At 46.7% G+C, this 23126-nt stretch overlaps 1 protein-coding gene across 2 annotated transcripts in view; it reads left to right on the top strand.

Annotated features, from left to right (window-relative positions):
• Nucleotides 1-23126, top strand: part of LOC138248765 (cell surface glycoprotein CD200 receptor 2-like) — a 219551-nt gene that overhangs the window by 109186 nt on the left and 87239 nt on the right. For both annotated transcript variants that reach the window (XM_069202640.1, XM_069202641.1), the window contains exon 2: nucleotides 6906-7217. In XM_069202640.1, coding sequence (XP_069058741.1) covers nucleotides 6906-7217 — 312 coding nt within the window. The remainder of the gene's footprint in view (nucleotides 1-6905; nucleotides 7218-23126) is intronic.

The following is a 23126-nucleotide window of genomic DNA, read 5'->3' as shown; positions in this document are numbered from 1 at the left end:
TGTAATAGCATGTGAAAAACACAGTGAGGCCCTTTGATTTGGCTAGGTGACAATGTACAACACATCTCCATAAGTTTGCAGCACTGAAGTGTTCACAATTGACAATGCACAAATATCCCATGTGTGACAACTTCTGTGCAAACCTATATTCCCTCACCGAGTTGGCTCATGTGCAAACATGTACCTACACTACTGGACCTGGTCCAGTAAAGCTGACTACCTTGGTTGTGGGGGTGAAGGTTTAAGTGTCAGAAGGTCCATGTGCCTTTACATCTGTTGTGTATATGTGTAATTGCCTCAATCCGTATGTGTAGGAATCTGCACTTTGCAATATTGTCACATAAATATGTGTTCTTAGCGCAGTCCAGTTCCTTATTGGTAGCAGGCAATGTCACCCCAGGAGTGATGTGAGATGTTGGTACTGCCTCAATGTTTCCATGTCCCCTTCACTGGAGTCATCATCATCATCATGCTATGTGTCTCTTCGTGTTTGACCTGCAGCTAAAACATTGCACACACAGTACATATTGCTTGGAAGGGTGTGTGATTGAGTGTTATTGATGTGATATTGGAAGATTCATCTTCCAAGTTGTACTGCCAGTTAAGGCCATGTAATTGTCACTGAGTGGTTTTTAATTGGTCCCTTTTGGCTCTGGCGTGGCATCTGTTGTTATTTGCATCTGTCATTTGTCCATAGGTGGGTATCCCATTGGGTCAGGATTTCAAACATGACTAGCAGTGTCACAACCTCATTGTTTTCCTGGCCACATGTCCATGTAGTGGTGTATGTGTTGTATGTCCTACAGGGTTGCTGTGCAGTGTGTATATAACTAGGTTTCTGTACTTACCAACAAGTAGGCCATTTCCATATCGTCCATCCTGGAAGTGTTGATTGATGGTGCAGTTGTGGAAGATGAATGAATCATGTACGCTCCCAGGATACTTTGCCACAATGTTTGTGATCAATCTCCGGTGTTTCACAATGGCCTGCACATTGATGGAGTGTGTGTGCTTCCTGTTGCGGTATAGATACTCGGTTGCAGCAGGTGGCACAATCCGTACATGTGTGCAGTTATTAGCACCAAGCACGTGTGGGACGCCATGAATTTGATAAAAGCCCTGTTTAGTCTCCTGCTGCTTCTGCTGTGTGTTGGGGAAGCTGATGTGGTGGGGTGTGAGGGAGATGATGGCATCCAAAACCTTGGGTAGAAAGACAGAGAATGAGGACTGTGAGATCCCGGCAACCAGGGCACCAGTGGATTGAAAAGAGCCACTTGCCAACATGTGGAGGACAGCTAGCAGCTTGGTCTCTGGTGGAATGATGTGGGGTGTCTGCAAGCTGGGCTTCAACTGTGGCTCAATGTGGCGTAGCAGCTGCTGTATGGCTTGCCAGTTTAGTCTGTACCTCTGGATTATGTCATGTTCCCTGAGGCCCTGAAGGGTTGTCCTGGTCCGGAATATCCTCTCCTGTCTTCTGCGTTGCTTTTGGGGTCCCTGCTGGTGTGGTGGAAGCTGCTGCTGTTGGTCCTGTGCTCTGCATCTTCATGCATGCTGGATGAATAGCACCTCCATGTCTTTCTTTTACAGCTCTGATGTTGCTTCTGCGTGTTTTCCTTAAGTACTGGTGTGTTTGCCCCATTTTAACGCATGCCCTGACCCAGGCGATAATTTTTTATGCAAATCGGGCTGTGCATAATTTTTCGACTCCGTCTCCCAGCCGCGCAACATTTTTGCTCAGCTAGATAAATATGGAGCACGGGTGTTTAAGTCATTTTTTGGACAGGAACGCCTACCTTGCATGTCATTAACGCAAGGCGGTTTCACACATCCAGAAAATGACGCACAAGGAGATATTTTGACGTTAGTGGGGTCATGCGTCAAAATATAAATATTGTGTTAGTTTTGTGCCGAATTTGCGTAAAAAAAATTACGCAAATCCTGCGCAAGCAGAGTATAAATATGCCCCTTAGTTTCTTTGGGAAAGCCTTAATGGATCTACGCATGTGACCCCTTGCTGAATTTAGAACTTTGTCTACTTTTCAGAAGTCTAAAGCTTTCCTGGATCACCCATGGGATTCACACCAGTTTCCACTAAAAACTGGAAGTCTGTTCAAAGCACAAAAACTAGGAACAATGGACTACTTCATAGAAATGACAAAACAGTAGTAAACACAAAGGTTTTTTGATTCAGCTCTACGTGTTCCTGAATGCTGGGTAGATGGTGAGTTTAGCACAGTAAGCCTTTGCTGATGTCATTTTTAGGATTAAAAAATTAACTGTTTTTGGGTTGTAATTTATTTCCTATTTTTCTCCCAAAAAATCAAAATGTATCTATATTTTGGCAATTCAATCAGTCCTTTTTATGGGAATCCACATACCATGGGTAACTTTAGAATTCCCAGAATGTTGGGAAATAGGGCGCAAATTTGGCATTGATACTTTATGTGAAAAACAAGTTATTGAGGTCTAAAGTCCAAGTATCCCAAATAGCTTGAAAAAGGCTCAGCACTTGAGTGAAAAAGCCTCAGCAGTAAAGATACCAAAGAGTTGGACTACTGATTTAACATCTGTTGAACAGATTCCAGGTTCGTGTGATTAGTAACAAGTATGCTAGCTGTAATTTTATCAGACAAATTTGCAAAACTATTTTGTGTTTTAGTTACTGTTGAGGCTGGTAATGTTGGCATATGATTGAACTTTGTGTAACGATTTTAAGTGATCAGAAAATAAACTTTAATTTAACTTAATTCACCAGGCAACTTTCTTCTTTTCTTGTTCCTGTACTGTGTGCCATTTGTGTCTCCTGAATATCCTGGCTAAAGCCATAACTTGGAATGTGAGCTACATTTGTTTTTTTAGGTCTTGCCTACTAGGCAGCGCATTTAGGGGCATATTTATACTTGTTTTGCCCCGAATTAGCGGTATTTTGTTTTACGCAAATTCACTGCAAAACTAACTCCATATTTATACTTTGGCGCTAGACCCGTATAGCACCACATTTATGGAGTTAAAGTCATTTTTTGGACTTGGGGGCATATTTATATTTGTTTTGTGCCAAATTTGCGTCATTTTTTTGTACGCAGATTTGGTGCAAAGCGAACTCCATATTTATACTTTGGCGCTAGACCTGTCTAGTACCAAATTTATGGAGTTAAAGTCATTTTTTGGACGTAGAAACCTACTTTGCGTCAATGAGATGCAAAGTAGGCGTTCCTGTGCAAAAAATGACTCTATGGCCTTAGCGTCATATTTATACCCCCGGGATAAAATCATGCATGGGTGGGAGGAGCTTGCTTAGCACCATAATTTAACGCCTGGGTCAGGGCAAGTATTAGGGGACCTGTGGGTCTATTTCCATGGTGAAACACCATGGAATAAGCCCACAGGTGCCCTCCCCCAGGCCCCCGGGACACCCCCACCCACATCAGAGGGACAGCAGAGGATGGGGGACCCCATCCCAGGTAAGTATAGGTAAGTACAGGTAAGCATTTTTGTTTTTTTTAAGTGCCATTGAGGGCCCTGAAGTGGGGCCCCTTACATGGCACTGGGTGCAATGGCCATGCCCAGAGGACCCAGGTCCCCTGTGCTGGCCATTGGGGTGGTGGGCATGACTCCTGTCTTTTCTAAGACAGGAATCATGTGATATGGATGGTTTTGCATCAGAAAATGATGCTAGGCTGGTTAGAGTCATTTGTTTTTTACTCTAACCTGCCTAACGTAATTTTTTAGTACAAAACCCCGTCTTCCATACCGCCAGCCCCACCCGGCTAACATCATTTTTTTTCATGCTAGCCTACCCTTTGCACCGGCTTGCACCATTCCAGCCCGGCTGGTGCTCAGAAATGGTGCAATCCGGTGCTAAACATTTTGGTGCAAAACTGCGTTGGTGCAGTTTTGCACCAAAAAGTATAAATCAGGGCCTTACTGTCTGTTGTGAGACACATTGTTAGATTGATTTTGGGAATTTGATGTTCCAGTTATTTTGAAATTCTCTAAAGTACATTGCTTTGCATAATTACATACCATTCACAGTACAAATTTACCACATATGCTACAATTGTACTAAACATGTACAGCAAATGCATGGGAATAACAAAACACAAGCTGTGGTTGTTTATGGTACTTTTGTTTAATTGCATCCTATCCCAAAAAGTGATATGAGGATCCATTCCATGCTAAACCATAACCTAAATGACAGGTTTACATTTCATATAATTATGTGTAATTTCTTGTTATGTTGCTGAATTTCGCATAATTGTGCAACAGCAGATTAAGCAAATTTCACACACACCTTAAGGTGGGCTTAGACCCTGCCTATACGTTGCTTGGCTTTATTTTCCCTCTCACTTGCCTGCTTCTTGATCGTTAATTTATGTGGGCGTTACTTCCTCTTCTTCTGATTTCCCTCCCCTTGAGCATGGATGCATTACTGTGTCTTTACTGTCGCTGTTTCAGGTGCTACTTTTTTCTTTTTGTTGAAGCACCCCACTCCAGAGTTCATGTGTTTACCAGCTGTTTCCCTTGTGTACTTATGTGCATCTCTCCTATCCTCCACCAGGGGCTGTGTTCCTCATTCTCCACATGTGCTTCTCCCCACTTCTCCCTCATTGTCTTCTCACCCAAATGCTTCTCACCTCAAGCTCCAATTTCCTGTCTTTCTCCTGTTTGCTTCCCCAATAGAAACTCCAAGTGCTTCCCCCGCCAGTTCGCTGTTTTGTTTCCCCACCCCCCATGCCCCTGTGTTGCTTCTTCCTCAACCTGTGCCGCCATGTTGTCACCGCCCCCATGTTGCTTCTCCCACCCAGTAAAAAAAAGTTGCACTTTTTTTCTCTTTACTGTTCCAATTCGGATCAATAACTAATAAGATGAAAAAACAGCTGTGTAATTTTGTAGGTGCATGCATTATTTGTTACCACAACTATGAAATGACGTGCTTAGCTGTGTAAAAAGCTTCTATTTTAAATTCTTTAGCCATGTGGCATAGCATTCGATATGCTTTCTTGCATGGCTAAAACCAATGACAAATCAATATGTCGTAGTGACAAGACCTTTTGTGTTTTCCAGTGCTTATTCTGACTGCTTTGCTTAATAATCATATGACATTATGTACCATGTGTGGACTGCGACGCACATCTGGAGTAGTGTTTTGCAGATTTTTGACTCTTTGCATATGGCTACACATGTATAGAATGAGGGGACATTAAAGTGGATGAGGGCATAATTTGAACTAGTGTGGTGGTGTCTGGCATTGGAATTCGTTTTTTTGCAGTTTTCTGAAGTTTCGTTGTGAATGATTTTATTCTTGTTTGTGCTCTATGGGCTGTATGTGCATTATGAAACTGTTTGAATTTCAATAATGCACTTAATGGTGGTTTATGGCTGTATCATGGATCTCTTCTCACTGGGTTTTTTATGTTTTTTGTGATCATTGTATGTGCTTTGCAAGGTTTGTTTTCTGGTTCTTTGACAATTGCCATACACCCAGTTGGTAAAAACCATCATTACGAGTGCTGAATAGTGGAGAACACAAACTTTAGGCTTGCTTTCAACCAGCGATCCACAGCCTTTTCAATAATAGAAGCTACCTTTGCTTAATGAGAATCATCCCAAGCTACTAATATTAATGTTAGTGTTCTACACATCATAACAGATTACATAAGTAGCCACCTTATGCAAGATTACCTGCTGTGATCACCTCAGTTAGGGATTGACAGCAATGATGTAGAGAGGTGCTGATTACCCTTCCTGTAGGACTGCCATTTGGTAGGTGGCGGTAGTACAAATGTGAGAATGCAGCCTCTGTTGTTGAAGTTGAAAGAGAACCCTTTGGTGAAGGTGAAAGGGAACCCTTAGGTAAGGCTAACCTTTTGCCTGCCCCTTAATCACTCTTCTGTGTGTCTGGTGACAACCAGGTGCCGAAAGCTCACACCTCTATGTGCCTCTGCTGTGGGTGATCCAGGGTTGAGATCAGCCTGCTGTAAGGAGCATCACTCTACCCAAAGGCTATGTCTGGAGATTAGCTTGGAAAGGACACTTGATAGGAGAATAACCCTAAACCGGTTCTGAAAGTGCAGAGAGTGGATCTGCCTTCTCCTGACTAATCTGACCCTCCAAAAGTGTGTCCCACTAACTCCGTTGCTGCAGGTCCACGTTTTCTATCAACAGGGAAGGGAGTGTTGTGTGGAGTACTTGGAGGACTGCCGTACAGCCAGGACTGGTGTCTGCCTACTGTATTTATCTTAGCATTTCTTAATAAACAGATCTGACCCAGAGCCATGGTGATGGGCATGCCATCATAAGCAACTCAGCCATGCTGTAGTGAGAATAAGCTAAACATTGTCATACAAGCACTCTTTGACACAGGAACCAATATGTGGGTGGAGCCAAAGCCCCTTTCTAAGTAGTACCCTGAAAACTCCTTTTGTTGGTCACATTAGGTGAGCAACAACTGTGCTGTCAAGCCAGACCTAAAAATGCTTTTAGAAATTCGTGCACAATTTTCTCATGATACTACATTGAGATAAAAAGATTACAGCACTTCATAGGTTCTGTCTAACCCAGAATTTAAAATTCAGAAACAAACCGATTCAATAAGTGATTTCAAATTCAACCTCTACGGTTTCCAGGGTTTATCAGATCTACTCTTTGTAACCACCAGTCTTTTGCTTAACGTAGTTCTTGGATCGGGAAAGGTAAGCGCCTGCAGTAATGTGAAAAAAGCATATTTCTGCTCTACCTGCCGTGTTGAAAACGAGTGTGGAGGTGCATTAGCGATATTTCAGATGCTAAATAAGTGGGCTATACTGATGCATGGAATTGTATCTGTGCTACTTATCTCTGTGTCTAGCTGAAATAGTGCCCAATGTAACTAACTCTGTTTGCTGTTCCCTTTTTTGTTCCAATAGAAAAATACACATTGAATGCAAGAAGTGGCCACAAGATTGCTATTAACTGCTCAGCCACTGCAAGCCGCAAGCCATTACTGACGACCTGGAAGATAACAACGCAAAATATAAACTACTGCATTTTGTCATTCAGAACAGATACGGAAACAACATTTACTAACTGCAGTGGGCACCTGGGATGGAACCCTGGAAGTGAAAATTCCTCTGATCTCCTAATAAATCCAGTTGAATTAAAGGATGATGGAATTTATATCTGTGACACTTCAAATGTGAATGGCAATTACATCAGCTACAACACGTTGAATGTACAAGGTAAGCCTTGTGTCAACCAGACAGACCTAGAACCGATTTACTCTTGGGCTACCGTAGTATATTAAAGCTAGTGTTGGAGCATCTGTGAACCAGCAAAAGGAGAACTGGGGGCCAGCAGGTCTGGGGAAACATCAAGTCCAGAACCTAAGGGGGAGGTCAGGAGGAGCCGATGCACTATGCAGGTGAAGAGAATGGATAGCGGGCGAGGTAGAGAAGGAGATGGCAGAGGGGGGACTGGAGAAAGCACCAACTGCAAGAACTCTATGAGGAGCAATAGGCAGATACCACTGTGTGGAGGTAGAAGGCACAGTGATGAGCAGAGGAGCACTGATTGATGGCTGCAGGGCTTAACTTGAGCCAGTGGTTGTAGGTGGGGACAACCTGTAGTTATTTTAAGGCACTAGCACTTATAGTTCCTGATTAGACTTTGACCCAGAACAAGAGAGAGAAAAAACAATAGGGGGGAAAGAAGGAGGAAGACAAACGTGACAAAAGAGTGACAAAGGGCGGGATGAAAAATAACTTGCAGGAGTGAGTTTTAGGGGCTGAGAGTGTCCAGTCATGGACTGAAGATGCATTGGGGAATCAAGACTACGCAGCCTTTGTATTCAACACCAGGGTCTTCTGCAGCATCGGCGAAAGCTTGTAAGCAAAGGTTTGGGTCCCAGCACCTATTATTTTACAAAATAAGCACATAAGCAAAAAAGCAGCATACATAAACTTTATAATAATTAGGGGCTTTAGCAGCAATCAGAGAAAGCAGATGGATAACCTGAGCACTGCTAAATGGAAGAGGGCACCAGAGGAGGTCCAGGAAGACCAGATAAAGCACAGTCTGTCATTACTAGAGGAAGGAGCTTGCGAGGTGGGACACTGATAGACAGACCCTAGAAGAGGAGCTGTGTAGATATCCCAAAAACCAGATGACATCCTAGCTGTTTTCTGGAAGAATAGCAGGTCAAGGAACAGAAGGGCTATGCAAGAAATCTTGAAAGACTGCTTGAACACGTCTGGTTTACATCTGAACACAAGGAGCCAAAGCTAGGCTGCAGACATCAAGCATGTTGCTGACAAATTAAGAAACCTCCAGCCCACTCTTGTATCACATATGGAGCTTGTAATGTGTTTTATCAAGCATTTGTATAGCGCTTCCTACCCCTCTGTAGGCCACTGAAGCACTGGTCTATGAGGGCAGCATGCTACACTGTGGGTGTGTGGTTGGAAGTGTTGTCTTTGAGCCTGTGTCAGAAATGTTTCCAGGTCCAGCATGTTGCCCACCAAGGTGCGGTTATCTTGTTATGAAATGCAGCGCTTAGCAGTGTGATGCATGAGATTGCACCATTGTTCCAGTACCGCTCTTAGAGTACTCTTAAAGCTTTTGGGGAACATCAGCACGACGTCATGCTCCAGCAGTCTCATAAAACAGCCAAAGACGAGGTGAAGTGCGATGCTGCACATGCACATTACAGATTTATAGTAAAATATACTACTAATTGCGCAGGCTTAATCTGCGAATAAATTGCAAAAGATCTGAAGGAAATATTCCCAAATTCTGTGAAAAGAGAATCTGTGGATAAATTTAGAAATTTGTTAAGATTTGGGATATGCTCACAGTGCACATACACTGAAGTGTTGTGGCCCTGTTGTGGGCAACAACACTACTGTTAGTGCGTCAGACCTTATTTGGTTTCTTATCATTCATGCATAAGGGGACGCGTTAGAGGTTTTGAGGGACCTTTTCACTGCGCTTAAGACTCAGTTCCAATACAAATCAATAGCAATACCAATTAATAACATCCATACTCTTGGGAATCAATAATTTCCACACACCATGACCCCGTGGCCATGAATAACCACACGTTTTTGTAAGAGTTATAATGCTTATTTCCCTATATTAACAAAGCTAATATCATGTAACGTAGTCTCAAAATCAAATGTAAGCATACAGAAACAATACTGGTTGACTGAATATTCTAAAGAATCTCAATTTAATCAAAGCTTGGATCACTACACATTCTAAAGATACAGTACAAATCAATAGTAAGAATAACTGCGCAATAGAAATGGCATACATTTAGATTCAGCAAAGAAAATACATCAAATGTTGTTAATATTTAGCAGGCATCATCAGTGAGTATCCTAACTAACCTTCTGATTAGAATGGCATGTTCGAGCTTCATGCAAAACAATTTAGTCAACACGAATTTGGAAAGCATCTAACTATAGCTCTATCAAAATTAGCAGTTGGTACCTAAAGGCAAAAGCAAATAGACATAGCAATCACTAACATTGTCTTATACCTTGTGTCTGTTTGGTTCAGCAAGCTGCGACTGTCTTCGACAACAGGACATCTGTTCATTCAGCAAAGCATCGGGAATCAGCAATAAAGTTCAAGATAGAAATGTCTCAGAAACGGACATAATAGAATGTTGCTTCTCAATAAACATTTAGGAAAAAGGGAGCTTGTCTCCTCTCAGGACGGTCAAGAAAAGTGCAGCATCTCTTCTCAGTGCAGTCTGGCTAAGTTAGATTCCCTAAAACTACTCCCCACATTGCTATTAGTCAAAGAATCATACGTTTACTCCAATGAAAGTAGAACTTAAAATCTAAGAATTTACTAAACCGTCGTTCACATATCGATGATTGGCTCCTCTTCTCCTGTTCCGGTCGTGGGGCTTGTCAGGTAACAAATTTTTATCAGCCTATACTCCAGTCAGTGCATCCATTGTTAGTTCCTGGAAACATCGCCGTTACACACACACTACGTTTTACAAAGTATCAGTAGCTAGTACAACATATTCTAAGAAGCAGTTCTCATGGGAAAGAATTTTTAGCAACTAGTAATCAGTCAATGCAATGGAAAGTTACAATTTAATTCACTAAGCAGCCATTTTATGATACGTCTAAGCAATGCAACTTGAAATGAGGCCATACAACTAGGCCCAAGACCTCGCTAAATTAAGGCCTAGGACTAATAAAGCAAATACTTAATACATGACCATTAATATAATGTACTACTACATTGATCCAAACATGAGCAGTACATTTTACATTAATAAGTAGTTAATAAGTACACTTCGAGATTATTGGGGATCACTCAAGTAGGCTAATTTTCAATGTTGTGTATTATTTTTCTGTTAACTCATTTTCTATGCAGATTTAACATTCAGAATACATGAATATTCATTAGTAAAATTTCAGTGTTAACAATCCCTTCTCTGATGATTAACTATGTAATCACACTCACATCTTCCGACACAAATTTTCACTTCAGCTAAAATTTGTCATCCCCATCCCTTTTAATCTTCGTTCCCTCTTTGAATTTTCCCTAAACACATTTTTTATTTTTATCTATTCCCTCCTCAGGTCATTTTTCATTCTATTTGATTTAATAATATGATACAATTTACATATTCCCCATGGTCCAATTATGCAAATCACAATAATCAATATCCCTTGTATTATTTTCAATATTATCCGTTTCCCAATGTTGCTGAGCCAATTTCCCACTGAAGCAAATCCTTTGCCAACTTTTTCCCAAAAACCTGGTTCTTTCACCTCTTTCAAATCAACACTATCATTAGTCAGATTCGTAAGTAAGCTTCTAATTTATTTGCTATTATCAGTAATATATGAACAACAATGCTTCGAATTCAGTATTTTGCAAAGTCTGCCATCCTTTGATTTTTATTTTTATAAAGAACAATATAGAATTCAGAACAATTCCTACTGAAGGAGTCATTGCTCCAAATATATCTCCTACTATACTAAAAGGAGACTCTCTTTTGTTTAATGTGATGTAACTCAGTCATTTTCGGTAATCTTTTGAAGTCCTCAAGTTGAACTATCTTTGGGAAAACTATCCCCAAGTAGCACGTGCCATACCATCCTCTTGAAAGACGGTAATAAGCATTCAGCCCACAGATGTAATACATTCCAGGAATCGCTGGATCCTGTCCATTCAACATAAACGTCCATTTACTCTGAAACAAAAACACATGTCTACATTCACTCATTCCCACAAACAACGTATCAGTACTACATTTAGGTCTATATCTACAAAGCTTTCCTACGTGTTGCGCATCGGAGGCTAACCTTCCTTGTGTTTTTATTTCACTAAATGCATAATTATTTCTAAAAATCCTTTTCTCGAAGCCCTTTTCTAACTTCTCCTTTTATGCCTTTCTCCTGTCATCTGTCTGATCTAAGAAGCTCTTTTCTAGTGGTGTAAGCAAGCATGCCAGATTGTTTCTATGCACATATGCAGTGCCAAAAGTTAATGTGAGCTCAAAGAATCCTCTCACTAATTCTATAGTGTTTTGCTTCGCTATTCTACTCAGGTACTTAATTATGGGGACAAAAAAAAACACGACATCATAATTGGAATAGAAATACTGAATGTGCTCATGGTTATAGAATCTTTTTAGTGACGGACTACAACGTATTCCATAAGTAAGGGGCAAACTATGATAAGTAAATCCTTCTTCGACTGATGAAGGATCTGCGTGCAAACATAACAACTTCTCCCATCCATCGTCTCAACATACTCGATAAGCGGTAGAAAACATTAAAAGAGAGTTCTCCTTGTGCATTATCTACGTGCAGAAACTTCTCATCTAACATGAACTTTTCTGTTTCTTTAAGTGCAGTAGTTGTCTCTAAAGCTAATGTATTGTTGGCTTTACTCTTATCAAGAACAGTCATTCCCACAATCAATACCAGGTATAATATCATGTATACAATTGCCAAACCAATACTCAAGTATTTACAGCACCTATTCTTTCTACCCTGTTGACTAATGTTACTCGTGACCTGTAAGGAATCAGAAAGTAGAAGAGAAAAATAATAACTATGCCGCAAAATCAAAAACAAATGCTTCAATCTTCTTTCAGCAATAATTCACAGCTTTCAGTCTTATTTCCAGGATCCTTTTGTCAAAATCAGTAAGGTTGTCAAAAATCGGTTTAGCAGCTTGTCAAATCAGGTTATTTTGTCAAATCAGGTTATCAAAAGTCTTCTCCGCTTACTTTCAACAGTCTCTTTTTTCTTCTTTACACTTCTCTCAGCGAATAGTTTCAACAGTTCAGTTCATTGGTTTCCTTCAAGCGCCAAAATATTGACCTGGAATGTCTTGATCAAGACAAAAGGACAAAAATTATCTTTGCCATTCACTTGTTGCTGCATACGCCCATTCAGGACCAGCGTACCTACGACTTCCAATTCTTTTTCTTTTTAGCTTTCGATATCAATTCAACTCTCATTCGCTCAGATGTTCTCTCCTTCTCCTATCTACTTCCTCCTCAATAGTTGCCACTACAATTGCTTCCTTTCTCTTTGCTTGTGACTCTGGCCACTTATCTCCCTTAAGTGGACCTTTTGTCAATGCCCTTTTCAGTATCAAACTTGTAACTTCTTCTTGCTCTGCAGGACTTTCATTTTGACGGACTTGCAACTGGTTCAGGAATAGTCAGACCACACTGGCTTTATTCCGCCTCAACGCCTTCCCCCTCGGGTCTGTTGTTTGCTCTGTTTGGCTCTCAAGATCGTCTACTTCTGGGAGAGCCCTCCTCTGGCTAGACTCTCCTGCCTCCTTCATCTCTCACAGGAGTGACTGAGCTGTTCTCTATGTGCTCAGATCCAGTCTCAGTTCCTCTTTCTACTCTTTCCACCTCTGAGTTTTGTCTAGTCGTTGTTGGTACTCTCAACAACTCTTCTTCATTGTCCAAAGGACATGCCACTTTTCTCGTATGGCTCGCATGAATCCAGTTCGAAACCACAGTGCACTTCACAGCTGTGGTACTGATCAAAACTACCTGGAAAGGGCCTTTTCACCGAGGTTCCAAACACGTCTTCCTCACGTGCTTTCTGATCACAACCCAGTCACCTGCTCTCAGGCTATGTCCTTAATCTAGAGATTGTTGCAGTGTGGAGGCATCCACCTGATGAGAGAAACCACGAACCACATCAGCCAGACCGTTGCAGTAGTCCAACCCAGTATCATCTGTTATGTTCACAAGAGCATTGGCAGGAACCGCTGGCAACCTCATTGCTCTGCCCATGAGGATCTCATGCGGTGACAATCCTGTCTTCCTGTCGGGTGTGTTTCTCTTTGTCATCAGAACTAACAGTAGTGCGTTGGGCCATTTCAGATTTGTGGATGCACACATTTTCACCATCCTTGACTTCAAGATACCATTCATCTGTTCCACAAGTCCTGATGCTTCAGGGAAGTAACTACAATGCAACCTTTGCTCAATGTTTTATGTTGAACATAGTAATTTAATTACTTTGTTGTTAAAGTGACTTCCTCTATCTGATTCTAAAGAGATCGGAATCCCAAAATGTGGTATCAGTTCCCTAAGCAGTAATTTCACTACTGTGAGGCTGTAATTTCTTCGTGTGGGATAAGATCCAATCTAATGACTAAAGATGCACACAATCACCAACACAAATCTTAATCCTCACACACAGGCATCTCAATAAAATCCATCTGCATTGTCCCTTTCATTTGCTGTCAAATGACTCAACAATGGCAAACTGCTTCAGCAACCTGTCTAAGGGCCTCATTATGACCCTGGCGGGCGGCGGAGGCCGCCCGCCAGGATCCCGCCCTCCAAATTACCGCGCCGCGGTCAAAAGACCGCGGCGGGTATTACGAGTTTTCCCCTGGGCTGGCGGGCTGTTCCAGTTAAACCGCCCGCCAGCCCAGGGGAAAACGACCTTCCCACGAGGATGCCGGCTCGTAATCGAGCCGGCGGAGTGGGAAGGTGCGACGGGTGCTACTGCACCCGTCGCGTATTTCACTGTCTGCAAGGCAGACAGTGAAATACATTTTGGGGCCCTCTTACGGGGGCCCCTGCCGTGCCCATGCTATTGGCATGGGCACGGCAGGGGCCCCCAGGGGCCCCGCGACCCCCCCTACCGCCATCCTGTTCATGAACTGGATGGCGGTAGGGGGGTCAGAATCCTCATGGCTGCGGAGCGCGCTCCGCAGCCATGGAGGATTCCAATGAGCAGCGGAAAGTCAGCGGGAGACCGCTGACTTTCCGCTTCTGACCGCGGCTGAACCGCCGCGGTCAGAATGCTCATTGGAGCACCGCCAGCCTGTCGGCGGTGCTCCCGTGGTCGGTGGCCCTGGCGGCCACCGGCCGCCAGGGTCAGAATGACCCTCTAAGTGTTGGACTGAACCAATTCAGCTTGAACAATCGAATCATGGCATCCCTCCCAACATGTGCTTGACCATGATAATATTTAGCCATTCGAGTCAACCAACATGTACCAATTGACCTTCTTCTGAAATCCACAGTTCATCCTGCCACTGTATACATTTCTTTTTGGCCCATGACCTTTTCTCCTCCCTCTCAACATCATTTTGCAGTGTTTTCTGCTCTTCCAAAGTATCTATTATATATAATGCATAACTTGGACATGTCTTATCTTCCTCCGGTAACAATTCCTACTTATCTTTGAACGATATACAGTTCAATGCACAAACCCTTGCAACTTGATCTGCATATCCATTTCCCATTGACACAAGGGCCCTCATTATGAACACGGCGGTAAACACCACACCGCCGGCGGTGGCGGTTCAACTGCCAACAGACGTGTGATCTGTACCGCCAAATAATGAACCAACTGAAACACAGGCATCCTGAAAACCACTCACCAACAGCAGAGGAGTGCCGACCACGATGGCAGAACCTGCCCACAGGCTGACGGAAAGGCCCTACCCACCCATCAAATAATGAAGAACTTTACCACCGTCAGTTCTGGGGCGGGAACCACCACCACGCGAAGCCAGGCAGAAGCTAACCAAATATAAGGAAACACTCACCAGAGGCTCACACAACACGCTGATTCAGACATGAATAGAGAGCTGCAGATCATGCCAGCCCTGCTCCTTGCCGTATACCTCCACGACCGAGACCGCTGACAAAGACAACAATGGTAAGTATCGCAAACTTCTAAACAAGGGAAGAAAGGGCACAGTTACATACCCTTCCACTCCACTCACCCTGCAACGCTCCCACGACCCTTCACAGCAGCATAAGCCATACACCCCACAGCAAGAGGTACTTACCCGACACAAGGTAAATCCAACCTGCATACATGTGCCCCACACCCGCAAACAATGAAACGAGAGACCACGGATCCAGAGTGTGCCTCCAACAACACAGGCCACACATTAACCTTTATTATGCTCACTGAGCAACCGAAGTGCATAAAAGGCCAATGGCCAGTCCTTTTGAAAGTAAGTCCGGTGGGCCACAATGGCCCCAACTTGACTCCCACAAGTGCTACGGTAATCCACCTCATAGGGGCAACAATGGGGTATCCAAGCACCTCAGGGAGCAGGGGATCATGGGGGTAGGGATTTACAACGGGGGGCTTAGATTTTTGTTCGGAAGGTGGAGGGGATTTGGGTTTGCCCTTGGAAGGTGGGGGAGTGTGCTTGGACCGGGGGTGGCAGATGGAACAGGTTCAGCACGGGGCTTCTTTTTCTGGGGCAGACAGGGCCGGTCTGTGACGTTGGAAGAGTGGACAAGGCAAGGAGGTGAGCACGTTTAAGGACGAGACAAGGTGGGCCGGTGGGTTGGAATAGGTCAACACGGGAGAGGAAACGTTTCTTAGGTGCAATTGGAGTGGACCTGGAAGAATGCGTGGGGGTAGAGGGAGTGGTCGTAAGAGGTGTAGGTGTGCGTGATGTGGGTGCAGGTGACTGGACAGTATGCTGAGGTGTGGTGGATATGTGATGGGTGTGTGTTTTGGTGCGTTTGAGTGTCTTGGGAGGAGGGGGGTAGACACAGTGGGACAAGACAGACTGCCAGTGTAAATGGATGTTGTCTGGGTGTCTGCAAGTCTGGTGAGTGTGCTGCTTGTGTCAACTAAAGTTGTTGTGGTGAGTGCAGGTGTGGTGTCTGGGGTGCATGAATGGATGTGTGCTATTGTAGTGACTGCAGGAATAGGATCAGCAACAGTGAATGAGGGTGCATTGACTGGGGGTGTGCATGTACTGGGGACAGACAGGGAGGCAAAAGAGGTGGATATACTGGGGGAAGTGGATGTTGTTGTGTGTGCATGTGTATGTTGGCTGTGTGTATGCTTGTGGTGGGAGGTGTGGTGCTTGTGTTTTGAAGTGTGCTTCTTGTGTGTTGAGGTGTGTGCCTGCGTGTCAGAATGTGTGCTTTGGACAGGTGAAGGGAGTGGGGTGCTAGAAGGGGTAGAGGAGGTTGGAGGGGGTACATAACGACCAGGGACACTGGCTGCCATCCATGAGGAGGCCAGAGCCTGAAAAGATCTCTGTAGGCCTGACACAGCACCATGAATGCCATCCAGATAGGCATTGGCCTGCTGCATCTCTGATGCTAGCCCCTGGATGGCATTGACAATGGTTGTCTGCCCTACAGAGATGGTTCTCAGGCGGTCAATAGCCTTCTCCGTGAGGGCAGCAGAGCTGACTGGGGCAGGGGAAAAGGTGCCTGGGGCGAAGGAGATGCCCACCCTTCTGGGTGAGCGGGCACGAGCAACTTGGTGGGGAGCAACTGGGAGGGCGGTTGAAGGGTGGTGGAAGATGACACAGTAGGGGTGGGCCCACTAGGGTCTGCCACCGCCAGTGAGCTCCCATCGGTACCTCCAGTGGTAGTTGCCTCCTCCAAAGTACTCCCCTCACCCTCCAACCCACTGGTCCCTTTGGCGTCAGATGACTCTGCCTCCAAGGATCCGTGGGCCACTGCATCCCCACTCGCCGGTGCCTCAGCTCCCTCGCCAAATGATGCTGATGTACACAGACAACACAAGAGAACAGGGATGGGGGTACAAAACAGGAGAGAAATTGTAAATAGCTGAATGGAAGTACAATAGTGGTTCACGCATACACCCACCCAGAAAACCCTACAACAGGCAGCATCTACCGCTATACACATGGCTATGCCCCTGATTAGTGGCCAGAACCCTGCTCTACAGCCATTCCCCAAATAACTTAAGGACCTGACGTATTGTAGACCTGACCAAAACACCCCTACTCCCCACGGGGGCCATAATGTAGATGGACATCAGTCATAGACCCTGCAACTAGACAGCATAAATCCAAATGCACACACACACACACATCCATCAAGGGTCCAAAATATGGTATGTGTACTCACCCCCTTGTGACTACTGTGCAGCCTTCAAGGGCACATCCAGGTCCGGGTACGCCACCGCCAGGAGGCGTTGCACCAGGGGGCTCACTCCTTACTTGTTGGGAGGACTTCCCCAGCTGGGCCTCGCAGATCTTTCACACCCAGCGCCGCAGGTCTTCCCACCTCTTCCTGCAGTGGGTGCTCCGCCAGTTGTAGACCCCCAGAGTCCGCACCTCCTTGGTGATGCCATGCCAAATTCTCCTCTTCTGGTGGGCGCTTACCTATAAGGGACACACAGAAATGTAACACAGAGGTCAGACCACTACCAATCATGTACAGCTGGCCATACGTCCAGCAGGCAGGTCGCTCCTCGCACCGCCGCCCTGCGCCGCCTCCACTTTGCCGGTTTCATCTTTTTTCGTTTTCTAATTCCCCTGCAGCTGCGACCCCGCAGTCCCTCCCTCCTCCCCCCACCTCCTCTCCATCCGGTTTAGCCTTTTAAGTACCCCTGCTGCTGCGTCCACGTGGCCCCTCTCCCCACCTCCTGCGTCCCCGCGGCCCCTCCCCCCACTTCCTCTCCATCCAGTTTTTCCGCCGCTACTAATCCCTGTGGCCCCACCCCCCCAGCCTTCCCATTTGCCCAGCCCTCCCTCCTCCCAGCTGCCACTCCCTCCGTCCTCCCTATGGTAGCCGCAGCACAGTAAGAAGGAGCAACCCTTGACCCTGCTTCCAGCAGGCAGGTCGCTCCTAGCACCGCCACCCCGCGCTACATCCACTTTGTCGGTTTCATCTTTTTTCTTTTTCTAATTCCCTTGCCACTGCGTCCCCGCGGCCTCTCCCTCCTCCCCCCACCTCCTCTCCGTCTGGTTTAGCCTTTTAAATTCCCCTGCCACTGTGTCCCCGCGGCCCCTCCCCCCACCTCCTCTCCGTCGGGTTTAACCTTTTAAATTCCCCTGCCGCTGCGTCCCCGTGGCCCCTCCGTCTTCCCCCACCTCCTCTCCGTCCAGTTTTCCCACCGCTACTAATCCCTGTGGCCCCACCCCTCCAGCCTTCCCTTTCGCCCAGTTCTCCCTCCTCCCAGCTGCCACTCCCTCCCTCATCCCCATTTATGACAGCCATGGCTTGGACGCGCCGCTGGCGCGCCGAAGGCACACCAAAGGCAAGCCAGTCTGCGCCAAGACCGCGCCCAGCGCCATTCCCCCTGACCCTCTCAGACAAATCTACTCCCCCCTCACCCTCCACTCACTCAACCCAGGCCCTCACTCCACCTGCACCCTCACTCCACCTGCTACACCTGTCATTTCTCCTGCTCCTCATCCCTCACACCACACACCAACCATAGCGACCCTCCAACAACACACACAACACCCCCAACACAATACTCACCTGCTCTGCCCTCACCCCCACCAACCAGCCCTGCCTCACACTACCCCACAACCAGAACACACCCCGCAACAACACCCTCATGCACCACACCAACACCACCCACCACAATCACCTCAACTGCCTGCTCCTCAACACCCGCTCATGTCACAAACATGCCATAGAACATTGGGACCTCATCACATCACACTCACCTGACATCGCCTTCCTCACGGAAACCTGGGCCAACCCCTCCTCGGAACCCGACATAGCCATCGCCACCCCCAAGGGATAAAAACTCCAATGCAAAGACCGCCTCAACAGGCCAGATGGTGGCATCGCCATCCTACACAGGGACACCATCAAAGTCACCACCAGCTCCCAAGACACTATCGACAACACAGAACACATGCACCTCCTAATTCACATTAACAACAACTCCACCCTCAGAGGCAAACTAATCTACAGAGCACTAGGACCACGCCCCGCCTTCTGCGACACCATCGCCAACACCATCAGCTCGCACGCCCTCACCTCCACAGACTACATCCTCCTCAGTGATTTCAACTTTCACTTGGAGAACCTTCAAGACCACAACTCAACCTCCCTCATAGACAACCTCACCAACCTCGGACTCAAACAACTGGTCACCGCGCCCACCCACTCAGCAGGACACACGCTCGACGTAATTTTCACCTCAAGCCAACACATAGCCTACACCCACACCACCGAACTCCACTGGACTGACCCCCACTGCGTCCACTTCTCCTTCACCAAACTCCCCACACACCACCATCAACACACCACACCCTACCGCATGTGGGACAAGATGCCCACCGAATGCCTGAACTCTCAACTGGCTCACAACCTCCCCCCCCACACCAACGACCCCAACGCAGGAGAACAAAACCTCTCTAAATGGATCACTACCTGTGCAGACACACTAGCCCCCTCATGAAACACATTGCCACCCACAACATCAAGAACGCCCCATGGTTCACCCCCAAACTCCAAGCGCAAATGCCGCCAAGCTGAGAAAATATGGCGACAAGAACCTTCTACAACCAACTTCTCCACCCTCAAAACTACCATTCGCACACATCACCAACTCATACGCACCACCAAAAGAGATCACTACAAGACACGCCTTGACAACAACTCCCAAAACAGCAATGAACTCTTCACCATCGTTAAAGAGCTAGCCAAACCCAAAGCCAGCAACATAGACCCTACACACACACACAGGCCCTATGTGACGCCCTCTCCAACCACTTCCACCACAAAATCCTGGACATCCACAACAGCTTCATACCACACCCACCCACCACACACACCCCTCACTCACCCAACTCAACCCCCACTCATGACCCCCCAACACACTCACCACCTGGGCCCCCACCACACACGAAGAAACTGAAAAAATCATGAACTCCATCCAATCCGGATCCCCCACCGACCCCTGTCCTAATCGCATCTACAACAAAACCAGCCCAACCATCGCCCCCATAATCCGCGACATAATCAACTCCTCTTTCGACTCCGTCACCTACCCAGACCCCTGGAAGCATGCAGAAATCACCGCTCTCCTAAAAAAAAACAAAGCCGACCCGGAGGTCCTCTACAACTACTGCCCCATCTCCCTCCTCCCTTTCCCCACAAAGGTTGCCGAGAAACTAGTCAACGCCCGCCTATCCCACTTCCTCAAAGAAAACAACACTCTTGACCCCTCACAATCCGGGTTCCGCAAGAACCAAAGCATGGAAACCGCCCTCATCGCATGCACTGACGACATCAGGACCAAAGTCGACAAAGGCGAGACCGTCGCACTCATCCTCCTAGACCTCCCCGCAGCCTTTGACACTGTCTGCCACCACACACTCCGCACACGCCTCCACAACACAGGAATTTGCCACAAAGCCTTAGACTGGCTCACCTCCTTCCTCACCGACAGGACCCAAAGAGTCTGCCTTCCACCTTTCCACTCCACCGCTACCAAGATCATAAGCGGAGTCCCCCAAGGGTCCTCCCTCAGCCCCACACTCTTCAACATTTACATGATCCCCCTAGCCAACATTCTCCGACCACACGGAATCACTATCCTCTCCTACGCAGACGACACCCGACTCATCCTCTCCCTCACCCGCAACCCCACCACCGCCAAAACCAACCTACACGCTGCCCTCCTCGACACCGCCAACTGGATGACAACTAACCACCTCAAGCCTAACTCCAACAAAACTGAGATCATCATCTTCGGCCCCAACAAAACCATCTGGGACGACTCCTGGTGGCCCACCGCCCTAGGCCCTGCACCCACCACCGCAAACAGCACACGAAACCTCGGCATCATCCTGGACCCCCCCTCTCCATGACACAGCAAATCAATGCACTAACCTCCTCCTGCTTCCACACACTCCGCACTCTAACAAAATCCTTCAAGTGGATTCCCCCAGAGACCAGGAAGACAGTCACCCATGCACTCATCAGCAGCAAACTAGACTACGGTAACGCCCTCTACGCCGGCACCGCACTCAATCTCAAACGCAAACTCCAGAGAATCCAGAACACAGCCGCAAGCCTCGTCCTTGGCCTTCCCCGCCACGAACAAATCTCACCACACCTCAAATCCCTTCACTGGCTCCCCATAGACAAGAGAATCACTTTCAAGATCCTCATCCATGCACACAAATCCCTCCACAACACCGGCCTGTCCTACCTCAATGAAAGAGTGAACTTCCACACTCCCACCTGCAACCTCCGATCAGCCGACCTCGCACTAGCTACAGTCCCACGCATCCAACGAACCACCACAGGAGGCAGGGCCTTCTCTTACCTCGCCCCCACAGCCTGGAACTCCCTCCCCACCAACCTCCGCAAAACCAAAGACCTCCTACTCTTCAGAAAAAACCTCAAGACTTGGTTGTTCGAATAGTAACCCCCCTCACCCCTCCTCCCCACAAGCGCCTTAAGACCCTCAAGGGTGAGTAGCGCGCTCTATACATTTTTTGGATTGATTGATTGATTGATGGAATGGACAGTTCAAATCGACTAATAGCACACACACACGCAGCATGTCAGGAACCCCGGTCCATCCAGTGTCAGAGGTGCACACATGTATGCAGCCATCACCAACCACTACACACATCCATGGCCCCCAATCCTCCTACTCACCTGTACCTCTGGCCGTCCGTAGAGCTTGGCGTACAGGGGCAGGACCCCGTCCACGAGCCTCTCCAATTCCTCTTGAATGAAGGCCAGGGCCCTTTCCCCTGCAACACATGCCAGTTCCATGACCAGAGGCAGGACACAGCAGTACACTCAGTGGAGAACCTGCTTGCACGAGATCAGGGAGTCAAGTGAAGTTGGGTTGACGCACCGCAGCGGTGTGCACCGTCATCGCCGGCAGCGATCATGATACGCTAAGATTCCCCATTGACATCCATGTTAACCAATGAATTTTCGCACGGCGGTAAAAACTGCCTTACGCTGTTACGTCAACCGCTAGCGGTATAAGGTAACTTCCACAAACAACAGTTCTGGATTACAGGGGGCAGACATTTTGGCCATAACAACACAGTTGTAAAACTCTCATCTGCACAATGCAGGCCCTATTGTTCCCCAAACACCCATAGGCATGTGACAATTAACATAACCTCACCTGACCAGCCCTGATCTATCATTGTGGTCATGTTTTTGTTATGTTACACACACTATGCAATAGTGTCAACGAGAATCATGCCAGCAGTGCTCAATGAATAACAATGTGTGCACATGTATGTGTGTTCCTCACACGTGTTTTCAACTGCTCCTAGGTACAGACCCTTGTGGCGAGGAAGGGCCCCATCGGTGTACAGACCACTTGTTGATTTGGGGACCATGGTGGAGTGTCACACCACTCACCACTCACTCGTGCAACTATTCTTGAATTTTGTGCATTACTGGATCCTGCACTGACACCGGCAAATCGTAATCACCATGCCTTCCCTACAGAAGTGCAGGTGCTCTCTGCACTCCATTTCCTGGCCACGGGCTCATTTCAAGTGACAGTGGGCATGGGTGCAGGTTTTTCACAGCTAATGTTTAGCATTATACTTTCAAGATTCCTGGATGCATTTGTACGACACCTGCAGTCCTATATGAGATTTCCCCAAAGTGCTGACCTCCCTGCCATCAAGTCGGACTTCTATGCCTTTGCCAACATATCCCATGTGATAGGTGCCATCAATGGCACCCACATAGCAATCATCCCCCCAAGAGTCAGTGAAAGGGTGTACAGAAACAGGAAGAACTTTCATTCTATGAACATTCAATTGGTGTGTACTGCAGACCAGTAGATCACACATGTGAATGCCATGTTCCCTGGTTCAGTCCATGATCCATTTGTGCTGAGGAACCGTAGTGTGCCACACAAGATGGACCAACTACA

Source organism: Pleurodeles waltl, chromosome 8 (genome assembly GCF_031143425.1).
Source record: "Pleurodeles waltl isolate 20211129_DDA chromosome 8, aPleWal1.hap1.20221129, whole genome shotgun sequence".
In the NCBI taxonomy this organism is placed as follows: Eukaryota; Metazoa; Chordata; class Amphibia; order Caudata; family Salamandridae; genus Pleurodeles; species Pleurodeles waltl.
The sequence above is the reverse complement of the archived record's forward strand: the minus strand, read 5'-3'. Positions and strand labels throughout refer to the sequence as shown.